At 43.0% G+C, this 27897-nt stretch overlaps 1 protein-coding gene across 2 annotated transcripts in view; it reads left to right on the forward strand.

Moving 5' to 3' along the window:
• KIF26B (kinesin family member 26B) overlaps window positions 1–27897 on the forward strand; it is a 566510-nt gene that overhangs the window by 461520 nt on the left and 77093 nt on the right. For both annotated transcript variants that reach the window (XM_007534607.3, XM_060192085.1), the window contains one exon: window positions 23582–23788. In XM_007534607.3, coding sequence (XP_007534669.1) covers window positions 23582–23788 — 207 coding nt within the window. The remainder of the gene's footprint in view (window positions 1–23581; window positions 23789–27897) is intronic.

The following is a 27897-nucleotide window of genomic DNA, read 5'->3' on the forward strand; positions in this document are numbered from 1 at the left end:
TGCGTTTTCTCCAGCAATAGACATCCTGTTTGTATGGGACTTGATTCTATTCCTTCCTTTAAATCAGTGTCACTGTCCTGGTCCCAGGAGAGGTCTAGAGGAGGGGCCCACTAAATGTGAAGTGTGTGGCAGGTAATGAATGCCCCAGGGGACTGCCACTTCCTGATGGAAGGGGGAAAATGCAATTACCAAAGATTTCATAGGTGAGAGATCAGAAGTTCTCATGCTGAGTCTGATTCTGGGGCCTAGTATGAACCTTGCTTTGCCACTGAATAAAGGTAAGGAAATTCTACTATCAGGGGTCTGAATAAGGGACCACTCTAATATTCATTTGCTGGTCTCTGTCTTTAGCTCAAAGGCTCCATTAAGCTGTTCTGAACTGCCTTTCCACAGATTACAGGATTCCACTTAGTAACTGGCCACATGCAAAGCAAAAATTTCACTCAGTCTTTTGTTTAAGTGATGCCTGAAATACTGAAATAGAAGCAGAACTTATGCATGGAATTACTTTGGGGCTAGTTAAATAGTCTCTGAGAACAGAGTTAATGAACTAAGGGGAAAATGGGTTCTGGCTATGCTATTCGAAATTGTGGTTTTATTCTAATAAATCATTGCTTTGGAGAAAAAGGCCTTTCTAAACTTTTCCTGTCCTATTTCTTTTTTCAATTCTTTGAATGAACAGTAGGGTATTCTCTGTGTTTCTGAGCTATTTCCTTCCCAGCCACCTGGTTATAATCTAAAGGGAAAAACAAATTAAATTGCTTATGTGAGCCGTATTTTATTGCCATTTGTGTGTGGACCACAAGGCTCCATTTTCCATCAAATAAAGGAAGAGCATTCTAGAAACTTTTTACAAAGAGAAATTAGTGTTTAGTTCTATGGTTGAAATTTCCTAGAGAAAAAAAAATAACAGCTAATCAAATGAAAATGGGCCTCATTTTTCACTTATAGTAGCCTGAGTTTCTGATGGTTTCCATCTCTGAGACACAGTTGTGTTGTGTCTGTTTGCTGAGTGACCAGGATGTCATTCAGGAGAGAAGTTATCTCAGTTATCTCAGTCTTTTTTTCTTTAGTGGTAAAATGGGAGACACATACCAAATATCTCTGTACCAGCCATCACTATAGTGATGCCCTGAATACAACTGGTGGTGACAGTTGGGAAAAAACTCTGACTCATGATGAAAAGATATTTTGTTATAACAGGTCCATCAAATGCTTAAAACTAAGTGATCTCTCCTCAATTCTCCACAGTCTTCTTCTCTTTACCAATGGGGTCTCAGAGCCAGGGTCTCCTCTCTCCTCCCTATCCCCAAAGAGTAGCTATTACCTGAAATCGAGGGAAATGGGCACGGAAATAATTCTAGGTCACTAAGTGGTTGTATCAGTCAGAGTCCAGACTGGGAAAAAAAAAGGTGTCACACTCAAAATTAAGTGTTTGCTTGCTTTGCTTGCTTGTTAGTCTGAGGCTCTGTCCTACCCCACTAGGGAAAGATAGAAATAGGCTGGGGTTCTGGATTGACCTGCCAACCTACCCATGCCCAGCAGAGAAGCAATTACAGAAGCCAGAACTATACCTTCTGCACCCCCAGAAGAATTTTGGTCCATACTTCTAGAAGGAGAGAAATGTTAGGGGAAGATCACCAGAGGGTTCTGAACCTGAATTCCAGCAGGACCTTAAGAAAGAAGAGGGGAAAAAAATGGATGCTTGTAAGGAGTAATAAGTGGAGGTTTGACTTAGAAAGGAAGAGAATGTACGGCCATAGGAAAAAAAATGGGCAAAAAATTAGATAGATAGATAGATAGATAGATAGGAAGACAGAGAGACAGACAGACAGACAGACAGACAATAGTCAACCTATATCTGTGACCTTGGGAGAACTACTGCAGTTTCTTTTCTCTTTTCTTTTTTTTTTCCTCTTTTTTTTTTTTTTTTTTTACCAGAGCACTGCTTAGCTCTGGCTGATGGTAGTATGTGAGGATTGAACCTGGGACTTCAAAGCCTCAATCATGAGAGTCTCTTTGCAGAACCATTATGCTATCTACCCACTGTCCGAACTACTGCAATTTCCAATGGAAGGAATGAGGACACAGAACTCTGGTGGTGGGAACAATGTGGAATTATACCCAAGTTACCTTACAATATTGTAAATCAACATTAAATCACTAATAAAAAAATAAATGAAAAAAGAAAGAATAAGGCTCTGTGCCTACAGGACTCCACAATTCCTGCTGACAGCCATTTTTTTTTATTTCTCTTTTGATAGAGGGTGAGACAGAGAGACTAAGAGAGGGAGTGATAAAAAGAAGGAGGTATAGTGCTCTACTGCTAGTGAAGCTTCCTCGCTGAAAGTAGGGACCAAGGGCTTGAACCCAGGTCCTTGTATATGATAACAGTGTGTGCTCTACCAGCTAGGCAACTACCTAGGCTCTCAAATTGGGTATTTTGAAAAAAATATATAATACCAAAGTGTGAACAGGGTATAGAAAATGAAAGCTGGGAGTCGGGCGGTAGTGCAGTGGGTTAAGCACATGTGGCGAGAAGGGCAAGGACTGGTGGAAGGATCCCGGATTGAGCCCCCCGGCTCCCCACCTCCAGGGGAGTTGTTTCACAAACAGTGAAGCAGGTCTGTAGGTGTCTATCTTTCTCTCCCCCTCTCTGTCTTCCCCTCCTCTCTCCATTTCTCTCTGTCCAATCCAATAACGACTACAACAATAAAACGACAAGGGCAACTAAAGGGAACACATAAATAAATAATAAAGGTATAATTAAAAAAAAAGAAAATGAAAGAGCTGATAAAGTATCCCAAGGCTGAGCAGAACAGCACCGGCAACCACTAGACCTGAGGGCTCAGAGAAGAGAAGCAGCTTTTTTACTAGAGGAAAGCAAGTGTGGAAAGGCCTCCTCCCTCAGAGTCTGTTAAGCTGGTCTAGGCAGGCCTATCTCCTCAGAACCAAGCAGGAAGGAACAGGGTAGGGAGTGTACTCTGAGGGCAGTGAGGAAAATTGGCCCAGCATGGTTCAGAATAATTTTTTGAAAATAGCCCTAGTAGCACCCTGAGAGAAAAAAAAGCATCTGTGTTTCCACTCCTGCTGCCCCTCTTTGTCCTTGGATGGCGTCACCTGCCACCCCCTACCTCACCTACCATTTTCTCTCTTGTTTGTTGCCCCTCTTTGCTTGTTCTGCCGATACTGTAATAGTGGATGGAGAAATGAAAGGGTATTTCAAATCATCTCTCTGGCTGCTGACTAGGTTTGTTCTGCTATTAGAGTGGCATAAACCTAAGACAAGAACTCTGAGCTCGTTGCATCCATTTCCCTAAGTACAGATGATCTTTCTCCTGGTGGTGTGGCAGGCAATGACACAGAGGTGTCTTGGGCCCAGACTCTGGCTCAGTTGCTAAAATGCAGATTTTACACAAGAGAAGATGTCAAACTCTACATGCTTTGAATGGCAACCCTTTTGGTCCTCTTAAGTAACATTCAGAAAGCTGTCTCTTCAGAGACATTGTCACTACCCAAGAGATGGTGAAGAGTTGATGCTTCCTGGAGGGGTGTTCAATAGGCTCTCTGACCCTAGTATTTTCCCCTCTCTCTCAAAGTCAGACCAGGAGTTGTTAATGAGATTTTGTCCTTAATCACAATAGCATTGAGTTTTGTTGTAAACATATTTTAAGCATCATACAGATGGCAGTGGATAAATGGAGATAGGAGGATAAAGTTTGTGTTTTTTTATTTTTAATTTAACCTTTATTTGTTGGATAGAGACAGCCAGAAGTTGAGAGGGAAGTGGGTGATAGAGAGGGAGAAAGAGAGAGGGAGACACCTGCAGCCCTACTTCACCACTTGCAAAGCTTTCCCCCTGCAGGTGGGGACTGGGGGCTTGAATATGGGTCCTTGCACACTTTAACATGTGTGCTCAACCAGGTGCACCACCACCCAGCCCCTAAAGTTTGTGTTTTATACATCTGTTTATTTTATATTGGTGCTTAATAATTGTATACACACTTATAAGATTACAGGGGAACACACTGTACCTGCCACCGAAATACTGTGATTCCCCCCCACACACACACCCCAGCCTAAACCAGTGGTAACCACCACACTTCTCACAAAGTCTTAGAGACAATTTAGAGTATGTGTGTATGTATGTGTGTGCATGCACATGTGCACACGCTTTAAAGAGTGGTATAGGGGGCCAGGCAGTAGCACACCAGGTTAAACACACATAGTGCAAAGCTCAAAGATTGGCACAAGGACCCTGGTTCAACCCTCCGGCTCTCCACCTTCAGTGGGGGTGCTTCACAAGTGGTGAAGCAGGTCTACAGGTGTCTATCTTTCTCTCCCACTCTGTCTTCTCCTCTCTCAATTTCTTTCTGTCCTATCCAACAACAATAACAATGGGAGTGGGGAGATGGCCACCAGCAATAGTGGATTCATATTGTAGGCACTGAGCCCCAGTGATAACCCTGGAGGAAGAGAGAGAGAGAGAGAAAGAGAGAGAGAGAGAGAGAGAGAGAGAGAGAGAGAGAGAATGTAACCAGCATGAAGCAACACCCACTTCACTAGTATCTGATGACACCAGCACACCCAGGCGCCTATAGACACTTGAGCATTGACCTTATGGCCACTGATAGTTGGGTCTGTCAGGCTTGCAAGAAAGGGACAACATTTCATGCCATCACATGCCACCCAGGTCGAACGTGTCTGTTAAATGATTAGCAGGTGCTCTTCATGGAGGACCAGACAAGGAATGCATTTAATTCGCACCAGCCAAGGGGAGCATTATGTTTGTCATCCTGTCAATAAACCACACAGTAAAGATTTGAATAATAGAGCAGAACAGTTTCAAAGGGCTTGTTATAATCTATCACATCAATAACCTACAACTTAAAAAAAAAAATCCCTGAGTACAAATCTGCACACTTTTGAGCTTTTTTTTTACAACTTATTAGACCATTAGTCTAAATTTTAATTGTTCCTTAATATACTTAATCATAGTCTCTCCTTTTTTTTTAAAGTGCTGAAATATGTTTTAGTATGATGAAGTTCAGTAGCACAAAGAAAAAATGATTTTAGGGAACTCCATAAAACTTACCAAAGTAGGAGCTGGGTGGTGGCGCACCTGGTTGAGCACACATGTTGCAATGCGCAAGGACCCAGGTTCGAGCCCCCAGTCCTCACCTGCAGGGGGTAAGCTTTGCGAGTGGTGAAGCAGGGTTGCAAGTGTCTTTCTGTCTCTCTCCCTCTCTGTCCCCTCCTTCCCCTCAATTTCTGACTGTCTGTATCCAATAAATAAATAGATATAATAAAAAAAATTAAGAAAAAACCTTACCAAAGCAGCCATAAATATCATCAGTTTGCTTTGTGTGATTTACATGCAGTGGGTTGGACTTGATCTAATTCCTAATGGGTTTGTATTTGTCCTTTTTCCTTGTTTCCCCAGGTAGGCAATTGTGATTGAAAGAAAAAAAATGTTCTTGGGCTGGGAAGATAGTGTAATGGTTACGCAGAGTAATTTTTCATGCCTGAGGCTCTGAGGTCCCAGGTTTCATTCCCACCAATAGTATAAGGCAAAGCTGAACAGTGCTCTGGCTTCTGCCCCCCCCTTCCCTCCCCCTCTCCCTCTCTCTTTTTCTGTGTGTGCATGCCTGTGTGTTTCTTATATCTCTCTCTCTCTCATTAAAATAAATAAAATATTAATAGGGAAAGGAGAAAGGAAAGAACAGAGGAGGGAAAGGAAGAAGGAAGGATGTAAGGAAGGAAGGAAGGGAGGGAGGGATATCTATGTACTTATCCTTCAGCCAGAACAAGGTTTGAATCTTGTTTCTGCTACTTCCAATGAGAATTTAGGTGAAGTGGGTATAGAAGTCCCTTTCTGAATCTTTAAACCCATTTCTTATATGACAGTGAAAGGTTTGGTTTAGAGGGTAGCTGGAAGAATTAGCACTGAGCAAGGCAGAAGGCAGACATCAAGAAATGCTTGTTGAATTGGCACTACATGCAAGAATTGACACTTGGGCGGGGGCAGATAGCATAGTGGTTGGTATACAAACTGACTCTCATGTCTGAGGCTCCAAAGTCTCAGGTTTAGTGCCCTGAACCACCATAAGCCAGAGCTGAGCAGTGCTCTGGTATAATAGTAATAATAATAATAATAATATAAAAATTAAAAAGAACTGACACTGGACATAGAGTTAATACATAGCTTGGGAGGTGGCACAGTGGATAAAGCTGTGGACTCTCAAGCATGAGGTCCTGAGTTCTATCCCTAGTTTTACACTTGTTAGAATGATGCTCTGTTTTCTTTCTCTCTCTGTCTCTCCTTTTACTAACAAATACATACTTTTAAAAAGAGTTAATGACATTCTCCATCCCACCCTCATCAAATCCCTCCCACCCCTAAACTCTTCCTCAGGAAAGTCAGCATTTATAACACACATATATTTATCTCTTTTGTGAAGTCTGACACACCTTTCCAACCCCTCCAGTCAGCATAACTACTGCTCACCCGCTAAGACTGTAAAATAAAAGAGCTCAAAATCGAGGTAGATTGTTTTGAAAGCTTTTCTAAACTCCCAATCTCTCTCCTTCCTTCATGTGTTCCTTTATTTAGGGTCTTCCCTGCAAAGATCTCATTTGTCAATACTCTCCCCTCCACTATTTCTCTCCCGGATCACAAACAAACTGGTCCTGTAGCAGCAAGCACCTCCTGAGTGGAAGACAGGGTCCTTGATACTGGAGAGGTGTGACTGGGAAAGATTCAGGCTCTCCTTCAGGGCACTCATGGGCTTACAGATTTGCAAATGAGGTTCTTTTGCCCAGAGCATAATTACCATATGGCACTGCCAGATCTGTGAACCAACTCCTGGGCTTGGCATCCCCAGATGAGAGTCTGTGCCTCAGCTGCCACCATTACGCCCCCTACTCAGTCACCACTACCATAGACTTGACCTCTTGAGCAAAATTCATTATGGTTTCATCTACCCCATTTTTAGAGATGAATGTTTCTTATCATGTGTGAAAGTTTATTGAATCAGGTTGTTCTGAGTAGAGCTCACTGCAGAGCTACACAAGGGTCCTTTGCCATCTGGACTATGTTATAGGTGACTGGCAGCATAATAAGATCTTCTGGTACCTAAATGGGCTTCAGGATGGATCTGGGTTCCATCAACATCTTCGCTCTTGATATGTTAAAACTAGAGTAATGGGCTGGAAGATTGCCAGTTTTCACCTACCCAACAAGGCATAATTTTGCATCGCTGCCCCACCCAAAGAATGGTGAATTATTCTAGTGACTGGCACATTCCGGAATACTTTGCACCAAACTCAAGAGATGATACTATTTATTCTGATTTTAAGTAAATATTGACCATGCTATTCAGCCATAATACTGATTCTAGAAACTGTTACATAAAAATACTGAACATAATCAATACACACACACACACACACACACACACACACACCATTTCAGAATCAGTACAATATACTGAAGGAAGAAAATGTTGCCTCAGAAAAGTTGTAAATTTCCCTTAATGTTGATGTGCAAATAAGTATTTTAATAAGACCCCAAATAATTTTTAGTTAGGGGAAATAAAGAACACCACTATAGGAAGAGTCAGTTTTGACTCCATTGCATTATGTGTAGTGCTTGACAATAATAATGAAAGCAATTTGGGGGAAGATCTAGAATCAACTAAGAATTTGAGTGACATTTAAAAAAATGGTGATGAGCCTATTGATCTTGCATAACCTTGGCATTTGCCCTAGCTCTCTCATAGCTCAAGACTTTTCCTCAAATAGGACTATGGAATTAAGTCAGAAGCCACTTCTTTATGACAGCACAGAAATGCTCTTTCTTTAGCTACCAGGTTCTTTAACAATTTATGAAACTGTCATGTCCCTGGAATATAAATTTGCCTCAACTGTGGTTTTTGATTCAGAATGGAATCTGAGGGGAGGAGGCGTGTGAGGATGACACCAACCTCCCTCCTGAGCAGAGATTCTCTGGTATAAGACCAGGCAGCCTTAACTGGAACTTGGTAGAAGTTCAAGTTCTCAGGCCAGTGATAATAGTTCACCTGGGCACATGGCCAGCTGTGCCATATGTGCAGCCCAGGTTCAAACTCTCCCCTCCCCACTCTGTCACTGGGGAGAAGACCACTCTAAACTCTAAAGAGTACGTGTCCTGAAGCTGCACTGAGCCTTCACCATGCACCAGACTCTTTGCCAAGAGTCTTGAGGACAGCCAGTCACAGAACAGTTCTTCACACACCTGCTTCCGGGAGGTGTAGGCATGATTGTTACCACCCACTTTACAGACAAGGAAACCGAGGTACAGACATTGGAACGTAGACTTCCTGATGCCTGACCTGTACATCTCTCTGTCCACTTTCTTCATTTTGGGAGGTGGCCAGGGATAGTCACTAACCATTGCTCTGCCTGCTTTGTGTCCCTTAGGCAAATCTCTCATCACCTAAGACTTATTTCTAAGTCCAAACAAAATAAGCTTACACCACTCTTTGCTCAAGGCACAACAGCTCAGGGTAGTTGGAAATACACTGAGGATGGGGAGCAGGGTGGTGGCACATTACAGTGCACAAGGACCTAGGTTCAAGACCCTGGTCTCCACTTTCATGAGAAAAGCAGTGCTGCAGTTGGCTCTCTCTTTCTGTCTCCCTTTTCCTTCTCAATTTTTCCCTGTTTCTAAACAGTAAATAAATATGCATAAATTAATTAATTAAATAAAAAAGAAATACATTGAGGATGGTTTTCAGGTTTACCCAGAAGGCAAGCTAAAGCAGCCCTGTGTAAGTCAAAACCCAGGAATAAAGCTACAGGATGGGGACTGTGGGATGCAACAGAACTAGAGACACTGTCCATGGCATAGAACTGTGATAGAGCTTCCTTCTGGGTCTTGATTCAGGAGGACACCTCATGCCACGTGAAATAAAAGAGCCTGTGGAGGGTGTTTGTGGGGCCTGAGGAACACCCGCTTTTAGAGCTTGGTGAGCAGCAGCTGTACAGCTTCCGCCCCAGCACATGATAAATGTTTCTGACATTTCCTTCAGACACAGCGTGCTAGGAAGGCTTTTAAATTCTTAAATGCAGGCATCTACTGTTATTGATCAAATGCTTTCATTAAAGGCTGCCGAAGTCCCTCAGCCAGGGAGAATGCTCCCCTCCCGCGCCCCCCCCTCCAAAGCCGCAGCCTTCCAGGCAAAGAGGATTATCATTGCTGGAACATGGGCATGTACTTTGGATTTCTTTTTTTCAGTCTTTACCATCTGCATGCCAGAGAAGATTGTTGTTAAGGTCCTCAAGTGCTTCCTTCCCAAACCTGCATCTAATTCTATGTACAACACATTGTAAGATAAAAAGAATGAGGAAGCACACCCTTCAAATAATCCCTATTCAGGAGTAGCTCAGTGGGTTAAACGTACGTGGCGCAAAGTGCGAGGATTGGTGTAAGGATCTCTGTTCGAGCCTCCGGCTCCCCACCTGCAGGGAGGTCGCTATACAGGCGGTGAAGCAAGTCTGCAGTTGTCTGTCTTTCTCTCCCCCTCTCTGTCTTCCCCTCCTCTCTCCATTTCTCTCTGTCCTATCCAACAACGATAATGACATCAATGACAACAACAATAATAATAAAACAAGGGCAACAAAAGGGAAAATAAATAGATAAATTAAATTAAATAATCCCTATTCAACTTTTCTATTCTGTTTTAAAATTGTATTCCCCTGCCAACAAAGGTTTCTCTGCCCAGGTAGCGAGGCCATTAAAGGCACTACATGGTGTCAGTGTCTTGCATCTGACCAGAGATGACAGGGTCTTTTAATTAGTATTCCTCTCATCCCAGCTGGACTTCACTCCACCGTCCTTATCAGCCCATCCACCACTCAGCCCCCAACCCCACCAGGCTGTCCAGATTTATCACATTCTATCCCAAATTTAGCAACTTGGCAGAAGAGAGTTTGGGGCTTCTGGGAGCTAAGCTGAGAATGAAAAGTTGCTTTCAAGTTTTAAGCCCTAAACTTGAACATAAACAAATCTGACAAGTGACCTTCAGTCACCCTTTTGTTCTATATGAAGACCTGACTGTCCATCCAACCCTCCTTTCTCTCCCTTCCTTCCAGCTGTGTGTATAGTGTGTGTTTCATGTATGTTCTGTATGTTGGGTGGAGTTGAACAGATACTCTACTGAGTTGGGCTGTTGTTTTGGAAGACCCAGCAGAGAAAGGATTGGGGAATAACAGTTATTAGCGCTTCAGTGTTGAACCTACTCTTTCTTATTGACAAAATCTCTGAGACTTACCAAGCAAGCATTGGGGGGTTAGGGCAAGACTCTAGCACTGATGCCTGTCTTCTCTCCTCTTTTGGCATGAAGAGACCATACTCTTTGGTGAGATGAGCCACTGACCGATGTAGAACTTTGATGGAAATTAAAGTTACCAAATACCCTAAACTTGAGCTAAAGCCCCTGCTGATTTCAGTCTCTTGACTTCCTCCCCTCAAGATCCCTTTGATATTTGATCTCACTGAAGCAAGACTTTCCTTTTTCTCTTCCCTGGAACTAAAGTTACAGAGTCCTGTCTGGAGAAATGGCCTACCTTTAGAGTATAGGCGTCCATGGCTTTTTTAGAAGGGGACTTCCCAACTGTGCATCAAACCTGACCGACCACCCTAGTAGCTCCTCAAAGATGTCTTCTCTCCCAAGACTCTGTGCAGTCTCACAGGCCTGAAAAGGGTGGAAATTTCTACACTTACTCACTGGACATTTATCCCCAAAATGCTGAGAATCTGGGTTCTTTCTGGCACCCTGGGATTTTGTTCTGGTGTCATTCATATGTACTATAACCAGGTAATAATGATCATCCCATGGGAGATGCACATAATGAGTAGAACTCTGACTAGGCAGAGGCAGTGGTCCTAAATGAAGAAAGTGTGATGAATGCCAGAAAGACATATACCAGCTAAGTAATCCTGACTGTCGGCTTTGTGTTTCTGATAACCACGGTATTTATCGTCATGCTTTACCAAATTCCATGAGGGGACCTGGTAGTTAATATCTCTGGACTGTCACTTGACTAGGTTGCTTGACTTATTTACAGAATTTGGGGTCTCATTATTTCTGCCAAAGACCAAAGCAGTGGGATATTGAAATTCCTGGGCCCAGAGAGCATCTGGGAATGTGGTTACAGAAGACACTGTCAGATTGGGAACTGGAGTTTTCATATTTGTAATAAAGTGGGCTGTAAAAAAAGACAGACAACTCTCCTCTCCCTTGGTCCTGTTGTTCTCCAGGCCAAACAGCATCTCTTCAGTGACAGATGAGTCTGCATTCACAGATGCGGCATTTCTTAGCTTTGGCTATTTAACGACAGACCTGTGATTTGCTCTTCAGGCTTCACACATGAGTGAGCTTCAGTGTGAAGCTTTATGAACAGTCAGTGCCCAGATCCAAACTGAGCACATATCCAAGAGTTCTCATCTAAGGGTTGTCCACTGCTGCTTTTCTTGAAAATTTCTTCCATGCTATTTCATCTCTTGAATGGCGATTTTGAAAGATAAACTCAGTAACCACAAACTTACCATGTTGGCTTCTTACCCAATAGTCATAAAAATCTCTGATTCATGCTTGGCTAGTATTTACCAAAAAACCAAGCAAAAGAAATTGTGGGCAGAAGCTGAAAGAGCTAAATTAAGCCTTGCGTGTGTAGACTTTTGTAGTCTTGGACAAGCATAGAGTCACTTTCATTTATACAGTGAAGAGGGACAACATGCTTTCTCGCTGGGTCAGGAATATGAGTGCAAAATATTAAAAATTTAGTCAGTAGGTGTTTTGAGCTTCTAGGTCAAAGGTGGATAAAGACAGCGGCTAGATGGCGCCATGCCCGGTTGAGTGCGCATGTTAGCATGTATAAGGAACTGGAATCAAGTGTCTGCCCCCCACCTCCAGGGGAGATGTTTCACGAGCAGTAAAGCAGGTCTGCAGGTGTCTCTCCCTCTCTACCTTCCCCTCCATTCTCAATTTCTATCCATCATATCTAATAAAATAAATTAAAAATAAGAAAGAAAAAAAGAAAAATGGCTACCCGAAATAGTGAATTCATAGTGCTGGCACTGAGCCCCAGCAAGAACCCTCGTGGCAAGTTAAAAAAAAAAAAGGAAGATAGTAATTGAGTCAAAAAAAAAGATAAATGCATAAATATAGAGCTTGGAGAGGATGGGCCATCTGTTGGACTCCTGAGGACATGGACTCTTATAGTGCTGTCATCAATGTGGGTTCATGTGATGGTAACTGTTATTTTGTGAGGTCCTACATTGTGCCAAGTACTTGGCTTAATTATTTGTTTAATAACTATGTGAACCCTGCAAGATAAGAGCGATAATCTCCATTTTACTATTGAGGAAACTATATTAAAACAGTGTGTTCACAATCACAAAACTAGTAAGATCTGGGATCTTCAAAGTTCATGATCTTTCCACCAGACATATACCTTTAATAATATGTAATAATGAGACTAATTTATAATGTCACATTAAATCTTAAATTTTGTACTACTCCATATAATAGTATATTACAATAAAAGTAACAATATCTAGCCTTACTGAACAGACCCTTTATAGCATGCACCATTGCAAAAACTGTTTCAAGCATCTGTTCTCTCATTTTACTTTAACATATTTATTTATTTTGTTAATTGGGGAGAGAGCTAGCAAACTAGAACATCAGTCTGACACATGTAGTGCCAGGGATTGAACTTAGGATCTCCTACTTGAGAGTCTGAGGCTTTATCCACAGCACCTTCCAGGCTGTGCATCTGTTTTTTCAATGATCCAGCATCATGCTAGGCAGACACTGCTATGAGCAGTTCATAGATCTGACACACAGGAGGTTAAAATAACCCTTGGATATATGTATTGTTAATGGTGCAGCCAGACCTCAAACCCAAGCCTCATGGATGCTCCCAAGTGCCCTTTTAGACCCCACATTGCAGGAAAACGTGCTGACAGTGGGTGTCCCTATTATCAGGGTCATTAGGGATTATCAGGCCTCATATCCCGTGTCCAGCTTCACTTCAGTTTGTACCTCATCCACTGAAAATAAGTTTTCTGACACAAGGACCCAGGAGACGGGGCCGCTTCTAAATAAACAGCACCAGCCCTAATTGACAGACAGGTGCATGTCTGTCTCCACCTTCCACACTGACCAGCAATTCCCCCTACCTGCTAATTGGTGTGAAGGACCCTGTTCCTGCCAGCTTGGCTCCATCCTCCTTCTCCCTCCAGCTCTGGTCTCCCGGTGACAGATGAAGAGCTATGGGAAATTTCCCTCCACCTCCTCTACCACAACAACGCTCTTTTCTTGAGTCCATCTCATTTCTAGGCTCCCTTTTCTGGCCTTGCAAGTGTGCTCTCACAGTTTTATTGTACTCCACTTGTTACCTTCCCTGGCCTGACTTTTAATCATGTAAATCCATCACCCTCTGCTGTGGTGTGGCTGCTCATTATTTGCTGTCTGGCACCACTGACAAGCCAGCCACCCATTGTGCCCAGCTCCAGACAGAATGGGTTCAGGGTTTTTTCTCTAACTCCACCCCAGGCTGCTCCGCATAGTAAGAGCAGGAGTGGAACCACTACTCCTTCCTTTTTGCCAAGTAGTGGAGTTTTGGACAAGTCATTTAAGTACCCACACACTCCCAATACCCTTAGCCTTAAGGGAACAACGACAGTGATAATAATAAATAATATTCCATTAACAAAGCTGCTGTAGAGAAACTAGAAATAAGAGGGGAGAAAGTTCTTGATACATAGAACATTTGTAAAACTTGTAAAGAAGATATGGCAGTAGAGGTGAAGGCTGGTTGATTGACTGAATGATTGGCTTTTGTCAATACAGAGCAAATTCTAGGCTATTCCTGCACCTATCGTCTATTCCATCAATTCTACTGCTTTCATGGGCTTTCTCAACACCATGCAACACTGTGATCTTTCAGTGGGTTACTCAAGATTGGAGTTTTATGTAAAGACTCAACCCAATTAAATGCTGTTTGTAACTAACATCTGAAATGTGTTCAGAATCTCTGGAGTCTCTTCAGACTGGGGTCTGTGGTTCTGTGATGCTGAGTTTCAACAAGGCAATGACTTTGTTAGTTAAGTTTACAGTTCCCTCTGTAAGTATAGGGAGCCTGCTTCTTCAGTTGTCTTGTATATTTCTTAAATATATTTCTAGATTTCTAAGACTATTAATATTAAACAATTGATTCCCTTAGTCACCCAAAGACTTCCGGAACCTTTCAGTCACTGAAAATCTTTAAATTTTCTATTATCTTTATGTATTTATTAAATAGAGACAGTCAGAAATTGAGAGGAAAGGGGAGGGGGAGATAGAGAGGAAGAGAAACAAAGAGATAACCTGCAGCACTGCTTCAGCCACTCTCAAAGTTTGCTCCCTGCAGGTGGAGACTGGGGCACAAACCCAGTTCCTTGTGCATTGTAACATGCGCTCAAACACGTGCTCCACCACCTGGCCCCTTGTCACTGAAAATCTTTTAAGTTATTCCTTTGGAAAAAGTGATTTAGGATCACTTGTAGAATTTTTTTTTGTCTCTTAAAAAAAAACTTTTATTAGTGATTTGACAGTTTTACAAAATTATCAGATTTCAGGTGTATTTTCATACCCACACATAGTACATGTAAATCAGCAACCTCACTCTCCTACCAGCTTAAGCTGGCACATTAGGTTAAGCAAAGGAGGAGAACAAAATGGTATTTATTGCTTTCAGTGGGCCAGTGGTGGTTAGCAATAATGTCTTACATCGTGTTACAAAGAAGAAAGGGCTTTTTTACACAATGGCTGACAAAGTGCACCTTTAATCCCTTACAGCGTGTTTTAGAAATCTGCACTTCATCAAAATCCTTTACAATATATTTGTCAGACTGTCCCGACCACAAAGGAATACCAAGGGTTGATGAATTCCTAGCAAATTAGAATGGTAAGTGTATTATGCAGAGTCCTTGTTGCTTAACTCCCCTGTCTCTCTGGTCATCTTGCTTAGAACGGCTGGAGAATTTTCCTGAAGTGACTCATGTGCTATATAAGTAGACAGTGTGAGTACACTCATTACACGTGGTCAAGAGAGAAAAGATATGTAAAGTAACAGGAGAAAAGCACATTTAGCTTTTAGATGCTCAGATTATACTTTATGTGGGTTACTCATTTTTTTTTCCAAAGGATGTGATCAGACTCTGTATTCTTTCATGGGAGAGGGAGGAGAATAGTTTATTTGCTACTTCCCTTATTCTGTATATGTATGTTTGTAAAAGAATTTCTTCAGTTAAAATTTTTTAATATATTTATTTATTTATTTATTTTCCCTTTTGTTGCCCTTGTTGTTTTTATTGTTGTTGTAATTATTATTGTTCTTCTTATTGATGTTGTTGTTGTTGGATAGGACAGAGAGAAATGGAGAGAGGAGGGGAGACAGAGAGAGGGAGAGAAAGATAGACACCTGCAGACCTGCTTCACTGCTTGTGAATCCGGAGTTGGACTGTAGTGCAGCGGGTTAAGCACACGTGGCGCAAAGTGCAAGGGCTGGTGTAAGGATCCCGGTTCTAGCCCCCGGCTCCCCACCTGCAGGGGAGTCGCTTCATAAGTAGTGAAGCAGGTCTGCAGGTGCCTAGCTTTCTCTCCCCCCCACCTTCCCCTCCTCTATCCATTTCTCTCTGTCCTATCCAACAACAAAGAGAGACAACAATAATAACTACAATAATAAAAACAACAATGGCAACAAAAAGGGAATAAATAAGTATATTTTAAAAATTTTATCTTTATTTTTTATTTATAAAAATAAAGTATTGACAAAACCATAGGAAAAGTGAGGTACAACTCCACACAATTCCCACCAACAGATCTCTGTATCCCCTCCCCTCCCCTGATAGTTTTCCTATTCTTTAACCCTCTGGGAGTATGGACCCAAGGTCATTGTGGGATGCAGAAGGTAGAAGGTCTGGCTTCTGTAATTGCTTCCCCACTGAACATGGGTGTTGACAGGTCTATCCATACTCCCAGCCTGTCTCTCTCTTTCCCTAGTAGGGTGGGGCTCTGGGGAAGTGGAGCTCCAGGAAATATTGGTGGGGTTGTCTGTCCAGGGAAGTCTGATCAGCATCATACTAGCATCTGGAACATGGTGGCTGAAAAGAGAGTTAACATATTGTTGACAACAAACATATTGTTGACCAATCATGGACCTAAAGGCTGGAATAGTGCAGATGAAGAGGTTTTTTTTTTTGGGGGGGCTCCATTTTGTAGATAGCTAGTAGGCATATTTTAGTTATATTCCAAAGGGCCTGTGGCTATACCAGTGTTTTTGTTTGTTTGTTTGTTTGTTTTTTCCTTGAGTCTGAAATCTGATATGCAAGTGGATCCAAGTTATTGTCTGGGAGAGATGATGTTATGGCTGGAAAAGGACCAGAAATCTGGATCAGGGAAGAGAGTAGCTCCCTAATGTAAGAAAGGGGTATAAATATTGTTGACTTGTAAACCCCATCGATTTGATGTGATCTGGGGCCCATAATTAGCTTATGAGTCTGTGTGACCTCTGCATCCCTGTAGATCTGAGCTCACATTCTGTGGTCATGAGTAGGAACATTCCAAGCTGCTCCAATATCCACTTATGTTTCTCAGGTGTAGCATAGAGTTTGTTGTCCATCCTCCCTTCGGAGGATGGAACATTCTCTATTGTTGATCCACGCTGGGGGCAAGGTCCTATGGGGAGGTCTACAAAGGAGTCTATTCTGTTGTTCCTGATAGAGATGACTGGTAACAATGACAGAGGGATTTATTCGAGGTCTAGGCCCATCATGTCTGTTTGGGAATCTTAGGACTCCCCGAATAGGGCCCTAGCTAATGGGGTGTCCTGATAGTGACTAAAGAGTCATCATTAAAGTATGCCAGTCTCTTGCCCTTATTCAGCTTTTGCAGTCCTTGCTTTGCTAAGGTTAGCTTTGGAGTGAGTGAGAGAACTGTAATAGGAAGTAGGTGAGGAGGGTATCTAAGTCTAATTAGATACTATTTCATTATGAACTTTATACTGACTCACTGCAGACTATTGTGTACTTTTGCTTTCAGGTATATATTTTGCCCTAATTTATGGATACATGTGAACATATGCCCTATCTCATGGGACCTAATATATATATATATATATATATATATATATATATATATATATATATATATATGTTTTGAGACTTTGTTAGGAAGTGAACCACTTGGAATAGAATTAGAGAATCCTATGAAAGGAAACGTCTCACCTGAGTAATGGGGATGAAGGGTTGACATTCCACAACTGACATCTCTGGACACAGTCTGAAGTGAAGCATGCTGAGGTGGTACTTGTTGTGTTGATTAGGTTAGGATCAGCTGATGCAATATCACTTGGTATGAATTGAGAGAAGCATGCAGGAAAGTGAGCCCCACCCTAGAGGTTCCAGGACTGGGGGAAATATAGGCTGTATAGAGGAAATGGGAGGTTCCTGCTATCTTAAGGTTAAGAAGACAATAGATAGTTATTGCTATAATCACATTATTTGGCAATTGGGTTAACTTTAAAAAATCCCTTTCTTAGGATTTGCTGTATCATACTCAACATCACCATAATTTATGTCCTTTGACATTATTTGTGTATAGCTGTACCACCGGTTGCTTCTGTTCTCCCTGGTCTAGGCTTTTAAGAGAGTCAACATATCAAAGACTCAGCCTATGTATTAAAAGACTTAGTGTTGGTGACATTTGGATCAGAACCCAGTCTCCTGGCTCTTAGCACACCACAGCGCCCACCACACCCAGAGTCTGTGAGAGAGGAGACACCCTCACTAGTAACAGCAGACCCTTTTGAATTCCTCTAGACTTTTCCCACAAGAACTAAATCTCAACCCTAAATATGGAGGAACCAGAAAGGGTTTTCCTGGTCGGCACAGAGGTCTGCCTGGCACTGCTTCCACCTCCATTCTCAGCTGTCATCAGGAGGGCTTTGAACATCAACAGCCCTTCATCTATGCTTTCTCTCTCGTTGAAGACAGAGAAAGTCATCTGCAAGGTGGTCTGCGTTCTCATGGCTATGTTCACAGTGAGGAAGCCCTGTACCACCAGCATTCCACAGAGGATTCCTTCCTGAGCTATCAGTTCTTGGTTGCTCTGTGGTTTGACTGTTCTGTCTCAGTAGAGGACACCTTTGGTGTGAGACTCCATCTAGCAGTCCCACTCATTCTCTTTTTCCCACTGTTCTTTCTGTTGGAGAGTTTTGTCTCAAACATGCATTGGAGAAAATTTTCCAGACATGTTTCAAGAACAGATAAAAATAGATGGGGAAGGCTAAAAGATCATTCTAACACTGCTACCCTTGGGCCAAAGTGCTATTTCTACTTAAGTTGAGCTCTCAGTACCTTGACCAATTTTTTTCTTTTCCTTTTGATTTTATTTTTATTTTTGAGATTTATTTATTTCATTTACTAGAGAGAAAGATAGAGAACCAGAGCTTCACTCTGGCACATGTGATGCCAGGGATTGAACTTGGGACCCCATGCCTGAGATCCCAATGCCTTATCCACTCTACCACCTCTTGGGCCATACCTTGACCAGTTTCTCTGGAGCTGATTTTTAAAAACTCTGTTATAAGACATTGGTGTAAAGAGAAAAAGAAGGTTGAAATGTAAAAATTAATGATAACCAGAATATGTTAATAGTCAATCATGAACTACAACAATAAAACAACAAGGGCAAGAAAAGGGAATAAATAAATAAAAATAAATATAAAAAATATTTATAAAAAAAATAGTCAATCATGTTGCAACCTCTGGCCTCAGAGGGAAGGAGCTATTTGTCTGCACTGACAAGCTGTCATTGCACACTTACTGTGACCAGGAGAGTCACAGGCTGTTGTTTTCTATGGTCTGTGGGGCTTATATTGTGGGGTTTCACAGAGGAGCTGAAACCAAGGTCATGTGTGGGAGTGCTTGCTAGAGTATTTCTCCTTCTCCCACCCCCTTTTCATCATCATCAGTGGCCTTTCTCTGATTGGTGAGGGATACTTCCAGTAGATGCGCCCATGGCTTTCCTGAACCTTGAAGTTTGAAGGGAGCCTGCAATGAGGCAGCGCCTGGCTATTGAGGCAACCAGTGGGGACTCTTCCTAACTCTGCACGTGAACTTGGCACTGTGACACTTGGGACATGCCTGGTTAGCTACACTTGATCTTTACAGGGTCCACTCCTTACTCTTCACCAGTCTCTCAGAAGACTATGTGATAGGGGTCATGTGGTGCACCAGGTAGAGCATATGTTACCATATGCTTAGGTCCTTGTGAAGCCCCAGGTCCCATCTGCACAGGGCAAGCTTCATGAACATTGACGCAATGCAGCAAGTGTGTCTCTTTCTCTCTTCCTCTCTATCTCCTCCTTTCCTCTCAATTTCCCTTTATCTCTATCAGATAAAAAGAGGGAAAAAAGGGGGGGTGACCACCAGGAATGTTAGAGTCTTCATGCAAGTGTCAAGCCCCCAGATGTAACCGTGATGGCAATAAATAAGACAGTGTGGTAAACCTTTTTTTTTTTTTTCCACCTGTGTTTTGCTGGGACTTCATACTTACACTGTTCCACCATTCCTGGTGGACTTTTTTTTTTTTTAATTTGTTTTCATCTATAGAGTGAAAGACCGGGGTGGTGAGAGAGGAGACACCATAGCACCACTTTATCACTCACAAATCTCTCCATTTGCATCATCCCCCATATGGTGGGGTTCAAACTTGGGTCCTTGTACATGGCAAAGTATACATTCTACCAAGTGTATACTCCTAGCCACTGATAAGATAAACTTTTGTATTGTAGCACGCTCTGCACAGATCAGGAGAAACACACACACACACACACTCACCCCTTCTACCTTGGTTCCATCCTGCTAGAGGTGCTGAAATGATTCATGAAGAGAACATAAAAGTCACTGCTGTCCAGAGCAACAGCTGTCTCACACCATCCACTGAGCAATTCAAATAAATGAGGTGAAGTGAGGTCACAACCAGTGAGGGCTCACCATCAGGTTGCCAGACTCTCCTCCCTGCCTAACTATGCCTCTAACCTTCTAGATCCCATCCTCCTGCCCCTTCCCCCTCACCAACCCCCGCCCCCCCCCAGCCCCACCATACTGCCTTTGGAACTAAAACTGCCATTGGCTTGTCCCCCTTACTCCAGATCTGAGAGGGTGAGGCAGAGGGGGGTGGGCAGTGAGTGGGAAGAAAGACCTCAGACCCACCAGGAGCAGCAAAAAGAGGGTGGAAGGCTGTGATAGACGATGCAGCAAAAGGCAAGAAGTCTGAGGAACTTCCTAGATCACAAGTGGTATCTCCTAAGCGCTTTCATTACAAAGGATTAAGCAGAAAGTGGAGTGCTGGACTAAAGGAATAACAACACAAAGGAAGTGAACCAGAAAAATTCTATTTCCATTTTGGGGAGGAGAAAAATATCCATTTATTTAAATGCACACCAAAGAAAATATAGTGAATGCAGGGGACACTCCCTCACCCCACCCTCCAGTTCAGTGAGTCTTAAAGAGCTGAGTATCTTCCTGGCTGGAGAAGCACTGGCATCTTTAGCCAAACTGTAGAAATTGAACCGCAGGCTCAGAACCTCGTTAAGATGCAGGAACATTCCTCCTGGACAAATGACTCGCTAATTCAGCTCCCTCTCTCCTGCTTCTCCTTGTCGGCCCTTGCCTGACTGCGCTCATATTTTATATTCAACACCTCTAGTTAGCCAGAAATTGCATGCGAAATTGTGAAATAGAAAAGCAGTGGGCCATGTGACTCCATCAGTTCTGCCTGGCTTTGCAGCATCCTTGGCTTGGCCTGTTCTGAGGAGGCTGAGCTGAGGGAATTGGCCTACAGAAAGTCTGCAGGTCCCAAGCTCCTGCAGAAAGTCACCATTGGAATACAGGCTCTTGGCTTAACTGCTGTGTAACTGGGACAGATCTATAGAAATGAACGGGAGCGAAATAAGTGGAGTGATTCACAGTGAACAAAGAAAGGGCTGGGGTGCAATGCAGGTGGGCATGGTGGGTTTCTCACAAATGAAAAGACTGTAGGACTTGGTGGTCTTTCCTAATAGGAGGCTTGTCAGATCCAGTGCTTCATGCCTAAAACCTTGTCATTATTGGCACTGTGGTCAGGAAAGGACAAGATCTCATGATCCCAAAGGAGGCAAGTCCAGAGAGGAGGAAGAGGCAGAGAAGTGGCAGTTGAACCTCATCTTCTGCTTAGTATTTTTTTTTTTAATTGCCACCTGGGGTATTGTTGGGGCTTAGTGTCTGCACTATGAATCCACCACCCCTGGTGGTCTTTTTTGAGAGACAGAGAAATTGAGAGGGAAGGGAGAGATAGGGAGGCAGAAAGAAAGAGAGATACCCACAGCACTGCTCCCTATTCATGAGGATTCCCTCCGCTGACCACAGGTGAGGACTGGGGCTCTTGAACTTGGGCTCTTACACATAGTAATATGAGTGCTGTATTGGGCGTGCTACTACTAGGCTCCAGTATTCATTTTTGTAGTAGTCCCACCTGCTAAACATTGCGATTCCTATTATACAGATGAGGAAACTGAGGCAGAAAGGGATTTGACTGTGCGTGGGAGGCAGTAGTTGGTATAAATGAACAAGAGTGTGTTCTTGGGTCAAAGCCCAGCCTTCCCACCAGAGGTTCAGTGATTTGGGGCAAGTTCTATATCACCCGCTTCTGTACAATCTGAAGAATTATGCTCACAAACTGACATGCTGGAAGGATTCAGTAAGATCCCATAGGTTAATCACACAGCCCTGGCATACATTCCTAAACCTCCAGGAATGGCAGGTCTCGTTCTAGTTATATAATTTTACAGTGAGAGAACCCTGAGCTTGCAGCTTCATCTCACCGTAACCCCACGCATTGGAATACTCTTCTTAAATGATGAGAACCAGCATAGTTGGGGTCCAGCAGTAGGACATCTGATGAGTCCTGGGTCCTGAAGACTCTTTACATGTTAGCTCTGTACTCTGTGAGTTAGCTCCCAGACCTCAGCAGGCATTGCTGAGCCAGAGAGGAGGATGACCTTCATCCATTATGCACAACACAGCCTGTTCTCTGAGCATTTCCGTGTGTTTGAAATTATATCCTAACTATCCATGCAGTCACATGCCTAAGATTTCATCAGACCTGACAACTGATTAGACAAAGAAGGCGAGGCAGGGAAGAACTTTCAAATAACTGCATAGCTTCAGAATTGGCCACACTATATCAGAATTTATCCAGGCCAGCCAAATAGCTCCACTGCGTGGTGTGCTGCTTTGCTGTGTGTGACCCAGGTTCTCATCCGGCTCTCACATCATTAAAGGAAGCTTTGGTGCTGTGGTCTCTTTCATGTTCTCTCTCCTTCTCTTACTCTCTATCTCTCTATATAAAATAAATAAGCAAATAAGCAACAACAACCAAAAAAGTCCCTATTTCTATGTCTACTCTCTTATTATACTGGGTTGTTGAATAAGTTATGATGTATTGTTTTCTATGCTTTTCTATGCAAAAATGCATCATGACTTTTTTGATAACCCATATAATGTGGGTCTTTGCATCCCCAATGCCTAGCCCGGCCCAGCGCCTGGCATATGGCAGATGCTCAACACATTTGCACTCTACTAGCAATAGAGAGATAAAGGGCAACAAGAAAACAAACATGGCTCCTTCCCTGGGACTTGATGCCCCAGGACTGTGAGTAGCCTGACTTCTGTTCACATTAGCATCTAGCAGTCCATTTCCATGGCAGGACGCTTGATCATGGAGGTGGAGCCAGGTTGGTTGTAAGCACCAAAATGTAATCACGCTCAATTACTCAGGAGGTGGGTTCAAGGGCCACTGCTTCCTATTTCCCACCGAGATGCGCTTTTTATTTCCTGAAATGACAACTCCTATGTGCTTGCCTAATGGGATCCTAAATAACATGTTTCAAACAAATCTTTTATTGTGGTTGCCCTTTGGAACACATTTCAGACGGTGCCTGTTAAGAACAGGCCATTTCACAGGTCTTTAATGATGACACTAATAACTGTGGATTTTTGTCTCTGAGAGGCCTGATGAGCAGAGGTAAGGAGTAAGTTATGGAGCTAATTTTTATGTCTGTAGTTTATTGATCTCTGAGCTTCAAGGGAACTACACCAACCCTAGAAGCTCAGAGATCCACATTACCTTTCCATCTATGTAATTGGGCCACCAGGGGACAGTTAATTTTCAATGTGTATTAATAGAAAGACAAAGAGCATGGTGTGCCATTTCTGCAGTCAAACAATGGGCCTATCAAAATATTCTGCCCGGTAATTATAAAGAAATCAGTTTCCCCAAAACCCACTGAGGACTATGTTGTTAATGTGTATGTCATCGTAACTTCTCATGAGAGGGCTCCATAATGCTCTGTGTAAGCTTATAGCCCCTGAATACGTAAGGGCACACCATCCTAAGGTATCCAACCATACTAATCCAGGTCGTATCCTGTCTTTGTTTCTCAACAGGTGAAAGTTATGCTTCGCATTTGTTCTACATTGGCTCGTGATACCTCAGAATCCAGCTCTTTCTTAAAAGTGGACCCACGGAAGAAACAAATCACTCTGTATGATCCCCTGACATGTGGAGGTCAAAACGCCTTTCAAAAGAGAGGCAACCAAGTGCCTCCAAAGATGTTTGCTTTTGATGCAGTTTTTCCACAAGATGCATCTCAGGTGGGTCTAACCATCACACTTCACATCCCTTCCCAAACCCCAGCCCTAGCTCAGGAAATGTGGACTCATTTCACTCAATCCTTAGGCCTTAAGAGCCGGGAGGGTGTCTTCCAGAACATGCCAGTAAAATAGCCTCTCCACCCAGACAGTGTATTTTAGAGGCTAGCCTGAGTTCTTTTCAGTTCAGTTCTTTTGAATTACTGATATCATACTTAGGGCAGGATCATTATGCTTGGACGTTAATAAAATATAGCCTTGGAGAGAAAGAAGAGGGAGCCAGTCAGCAGGGGGCTCACTGCAACAGGAAGCTCGCATTCAGAATTGAAATTTTAGGGAATAACTGTGCCAAGGTGCTGGTAACTGGTCTATGAGGATCCCTCTTTTGCTGATCTTCTGTGTGGGCATTTCAGAAGGGAAGAATGTCTTAGGGAACAGAATTAGGATTAGGCAGGGCCTGAGAAGCCTATAAAAACATAACGGGGGGGGGCTGGGTGGTGGTACACCAGGTTAAGTGCACATAGTACAAAGTGCAAGGACCCACACAAGGATCCCGGTTTGAGCCCCCTGGCTCCTCACTGCAGGGTGGTTGCTTCACAAGAGGTGAAGCAGGTCTGTAGGTCTCTCTCTGTCTCTCTCCCCCTCCCCTCTCAATTTCTCTCTGTCCTACAACAACAACAGAAATGGCCACCAGGAGCAATAAATTCATGGTGTAGGCACAGAGCCCCAGAGATAAAACTGGAGGCCAAAAAAGTAAATAAATAAAAATAAAAGCATAACAAGGTTGAAGCCGGGTCTATTATCTTAGTGCCGAACTAGAGCGCTAGGACAGAAACTGAGAATGCAGTCCTGTCGCATGGATCAATTGAGTGGGAGAAACAGGACAAGCTAGGATTGCTGTAGTTACTGTGGCATCACAGATCACCCTAAAAGTTACTATCTTGTAACAATAGCAACTTTTGACTCATAGTTCATAAATCACTGAGGTAACTGGCCATTTCTTCTCGTTCTAGCTCATCTCTTTTATGTCTGAGATCAGCTCTGGATTGGTGAACAGCTCTGCTAAATTTTCACCTGGGGATCAGTCAACTCTAGGCTGTGTTATCTGGCTTTTCAATCACAGTCTCTCTCATCATCCACTAGGTTAGCTTGGGCTTGCTCTCATGGCAATGGCAAGTACTTTAGAACTTGAGGTGTATGTGAAGAATTGGGCTAAGAATTGATGCAATATCGCAGCTGCTGTGTCCTGTTGTCCCAGATTGAAGGGGGGTGAGAAGGAGACCTCAGCCCTTAACTGGAAGAGAGTCAAAGTCTTAACGCAAGAGGCATGAACACAGGATAGATTAGAGAATTATGGCCATATTTTTCAGTCTTCTGTGGTAATTTAAAGGTGACTTGGGAACATTAGGGGTCCAGGTTTCTGGACAAGTACTTCTGGAGTCACTCTTCCTAAAAACAAATGTCAAGTATTCAGTGTTTCGTAAGAACAAATGTTGAATTATATTCAGTTGCAATGAACTTGGTGCAATTGAATGTCCTAGTATAGATCTACAGTACAAGTTGCAGATATGCAGTGACCTACTTTGCTCATGTTTTGTTACCAAACACCTGCATCTTCTCAATAAATCTCCAGCAAGTCCCAAGTTTTATGCTGAACAGTGTGTAGTAGGGGAACAGACTAAATCCTACCCTGAGGGCATGAGTACTACAGGCACCGTTTATAAGTAGTTGCTGCTCATTTCTCCATGTCCCATCTGATGTGGGAAGCAGTGATGCTGCCACAGGCTTCTTTGTAGCACATAGCATATGTCATAGGCCCAATTCGTTAAGAAGGTGTGGTTTTCCTAAAGAATCTTACAATGAGAAGGTTAAAAAAGTATATTATGAATAACTTCTTTGGTTTCTCTATTAGTGTGTGTGTGTGTGTGTGTGTGTGTGTGTGTGTGTGTGTGTGTGTGTATGTGTGTTGTACCACCCAGCCGGCCCACTAATGTAAATTTGACATTGGTCTAATAAATGGTCAACAAGTAATTTAATTAAAACAGTTAAAACTTTTCAGAAGCAAATCTCCCTAACTTGTATGAATTCCAAAGCCAACCCTAAATTAAGCATAGACAATTAATGAGTTTTAGATTTAGTCCAGAAAAAAAGAACCGTTTTATTGCCAGCTGTTGCTTATATTTCACTATGCTTACACTTACTCCTTCCTCCCTCCTTTCCTTAGATTTTCACTCACTTTAGAATGTTTTTCTTTTGTTAACATTTCCAATATTGTAATGGTTACATTTCTCAGTACATTTGCAGTTTCCAAAGTTTCCTACACACTACCCAGTTGATTCTCTCTAGAATTTAACAGTGTAAGGAAGGAAGGCATTACTATTTATATATTACATACAAGATATCTAAGAGAGATGAAAGCTTCTTGCTGAAAGTCCCTTTCCTATGCAAGTGTCTTCACTGGATTCTTCCATGAACTTCTCTGAGCCCTTCTCAGTATGGCAGTATGACTCTAACCTCCTGTCACTACTTAGTAACACTGAACCTACCTACCCTTGGACAAGTTACTCTACCTACCTAAGCTTTAGTGACCTTATCTGAAATCTGACAGAACCAACACAGCTCCATTAGGCTGTTGTGTTTCTTTAAGTTGATGCCCATGGGCTGCTTAGGACAGATTCCAACTGTAGTGAGTATTCAGTGATATGAGTTATTTTTTTTACTACTGTATCCTCATTGTTAGCAGTACTATCATGCTGCTGGCCTCAGCCAGCCCCAGCTCCAGTCCCCAGGAGAACAATACACTCAGATGCAGGAATATGTTCAGAATCCTTGCTGTCAGCCTGTGAGGCAACAGCCGCCATGGTGGCCCCAAGTAGTTTTGAATTTTACTGTCTTCCCCTAAGGAGATCAGCTTCCTGAAGCAATGCAGTGACTGGGACAGTCCTTCCTATTTGCTGTGCTAATGAGAGACCCTTGTTACCCATAAGAGACGTTGACACTCACCAGCTTCCCTCTGCTGGGCCTGACTTTGGGGAGGTGTCTTCTATTCAGGGGGCTGCCATAACAAACCAGCACAGCCTGGGAGGTTTCTCAAAAACAGAAAGTTATTACTCACAGTTCTGGAGGTTGGGGAGTCCTGAGATCAAAGTGCTGATTCACTCAGTGTCTGGTGGGGTTCCTTCAGAACTCACAGTTACCTGTCTTCTCACTGTGTCCTCACATAGGCAAGGGGTTAGTGAGCTCTGTGTAGACTCTCTCATGTGGACACAATTCCATTCATGAAAGAAGCCTCAATCCTCATGACCTAATCCTCTCTCAAAATATTACCACATTGGATTTCTTTCTCCCCCTCCTCCTCCTCCTTCTTCTTCCTCTTCTTCTTCTTCCTCTTTATCTTCTTCCTCTTCTTCCTTCTCCTCTCTTCCTCCTCCTTCTTCATAGAAGCATCGAGTAAAATTAAGAAGGAAGGGGAGATAGGGAGTGAGAGAAAGAAAGAGAGATACCTGCAGTACTGCTTCACTGCTTGTGAAACTTCCCCTTGTAGGTGGGGACTAGGGGCTTAAACTCAGGTCCTTGAACATTATAACATAGAGCTCGACTGGATGAGCCACCACCTGAGCCCTTGAGTGTTAGATTTCAACATATAAATTTGAGACGGGTCTTGGGGAGAGGGTGAACACAGAACGTTTTGTCGCCAGCACAAGAGGTGGTACGAATGACTCAGATCTGTAAGCAAAGGCTTCTTGTGAACCTGGCCCTACCCACAGTGAGGTCTGTGCTGGAGAAGGCTGTCTGCTTCTCTAAGTCCACAAGGAACAATAGCAAGGGGCCTTCAGAGGCTACTGTCAGTTTTGTCTTGTTTTGTCCTGTATTTGCCACCAGGATTATTACTGGGGCCCAGTTGCCTGCATGACTCCACTGTTTCCAGTGGCCATTTTGTTTTTGTTTTCTTTCAGTGTATGATAGAGAGTGAGAGACAGAACAAAAGAGAGAGATAGAGAACAGGAGAGACACCTGCAACACTACTTCACCACTCATGAAGTTCCTCTCCCCCCGGAGGTTGGAGCTGGGGGGCATGAACCTGGATCACTGTGCATGGTAACATGTTCTCT

This window comes from Erinaceus europaeus, chromosome 6, assembly GCF_950295315.1.
Source record: "Erinaceus europaeus chromosome 6, mEriEur2.1, whole genome shotgun sequence".
Taxonomy (NCBI): Eukaryota; Metazoa; Chordata; class Mammalia; order Eulipotyphla; family Erinaceidae; genus Erinaceus; species Erinaceus europaeus.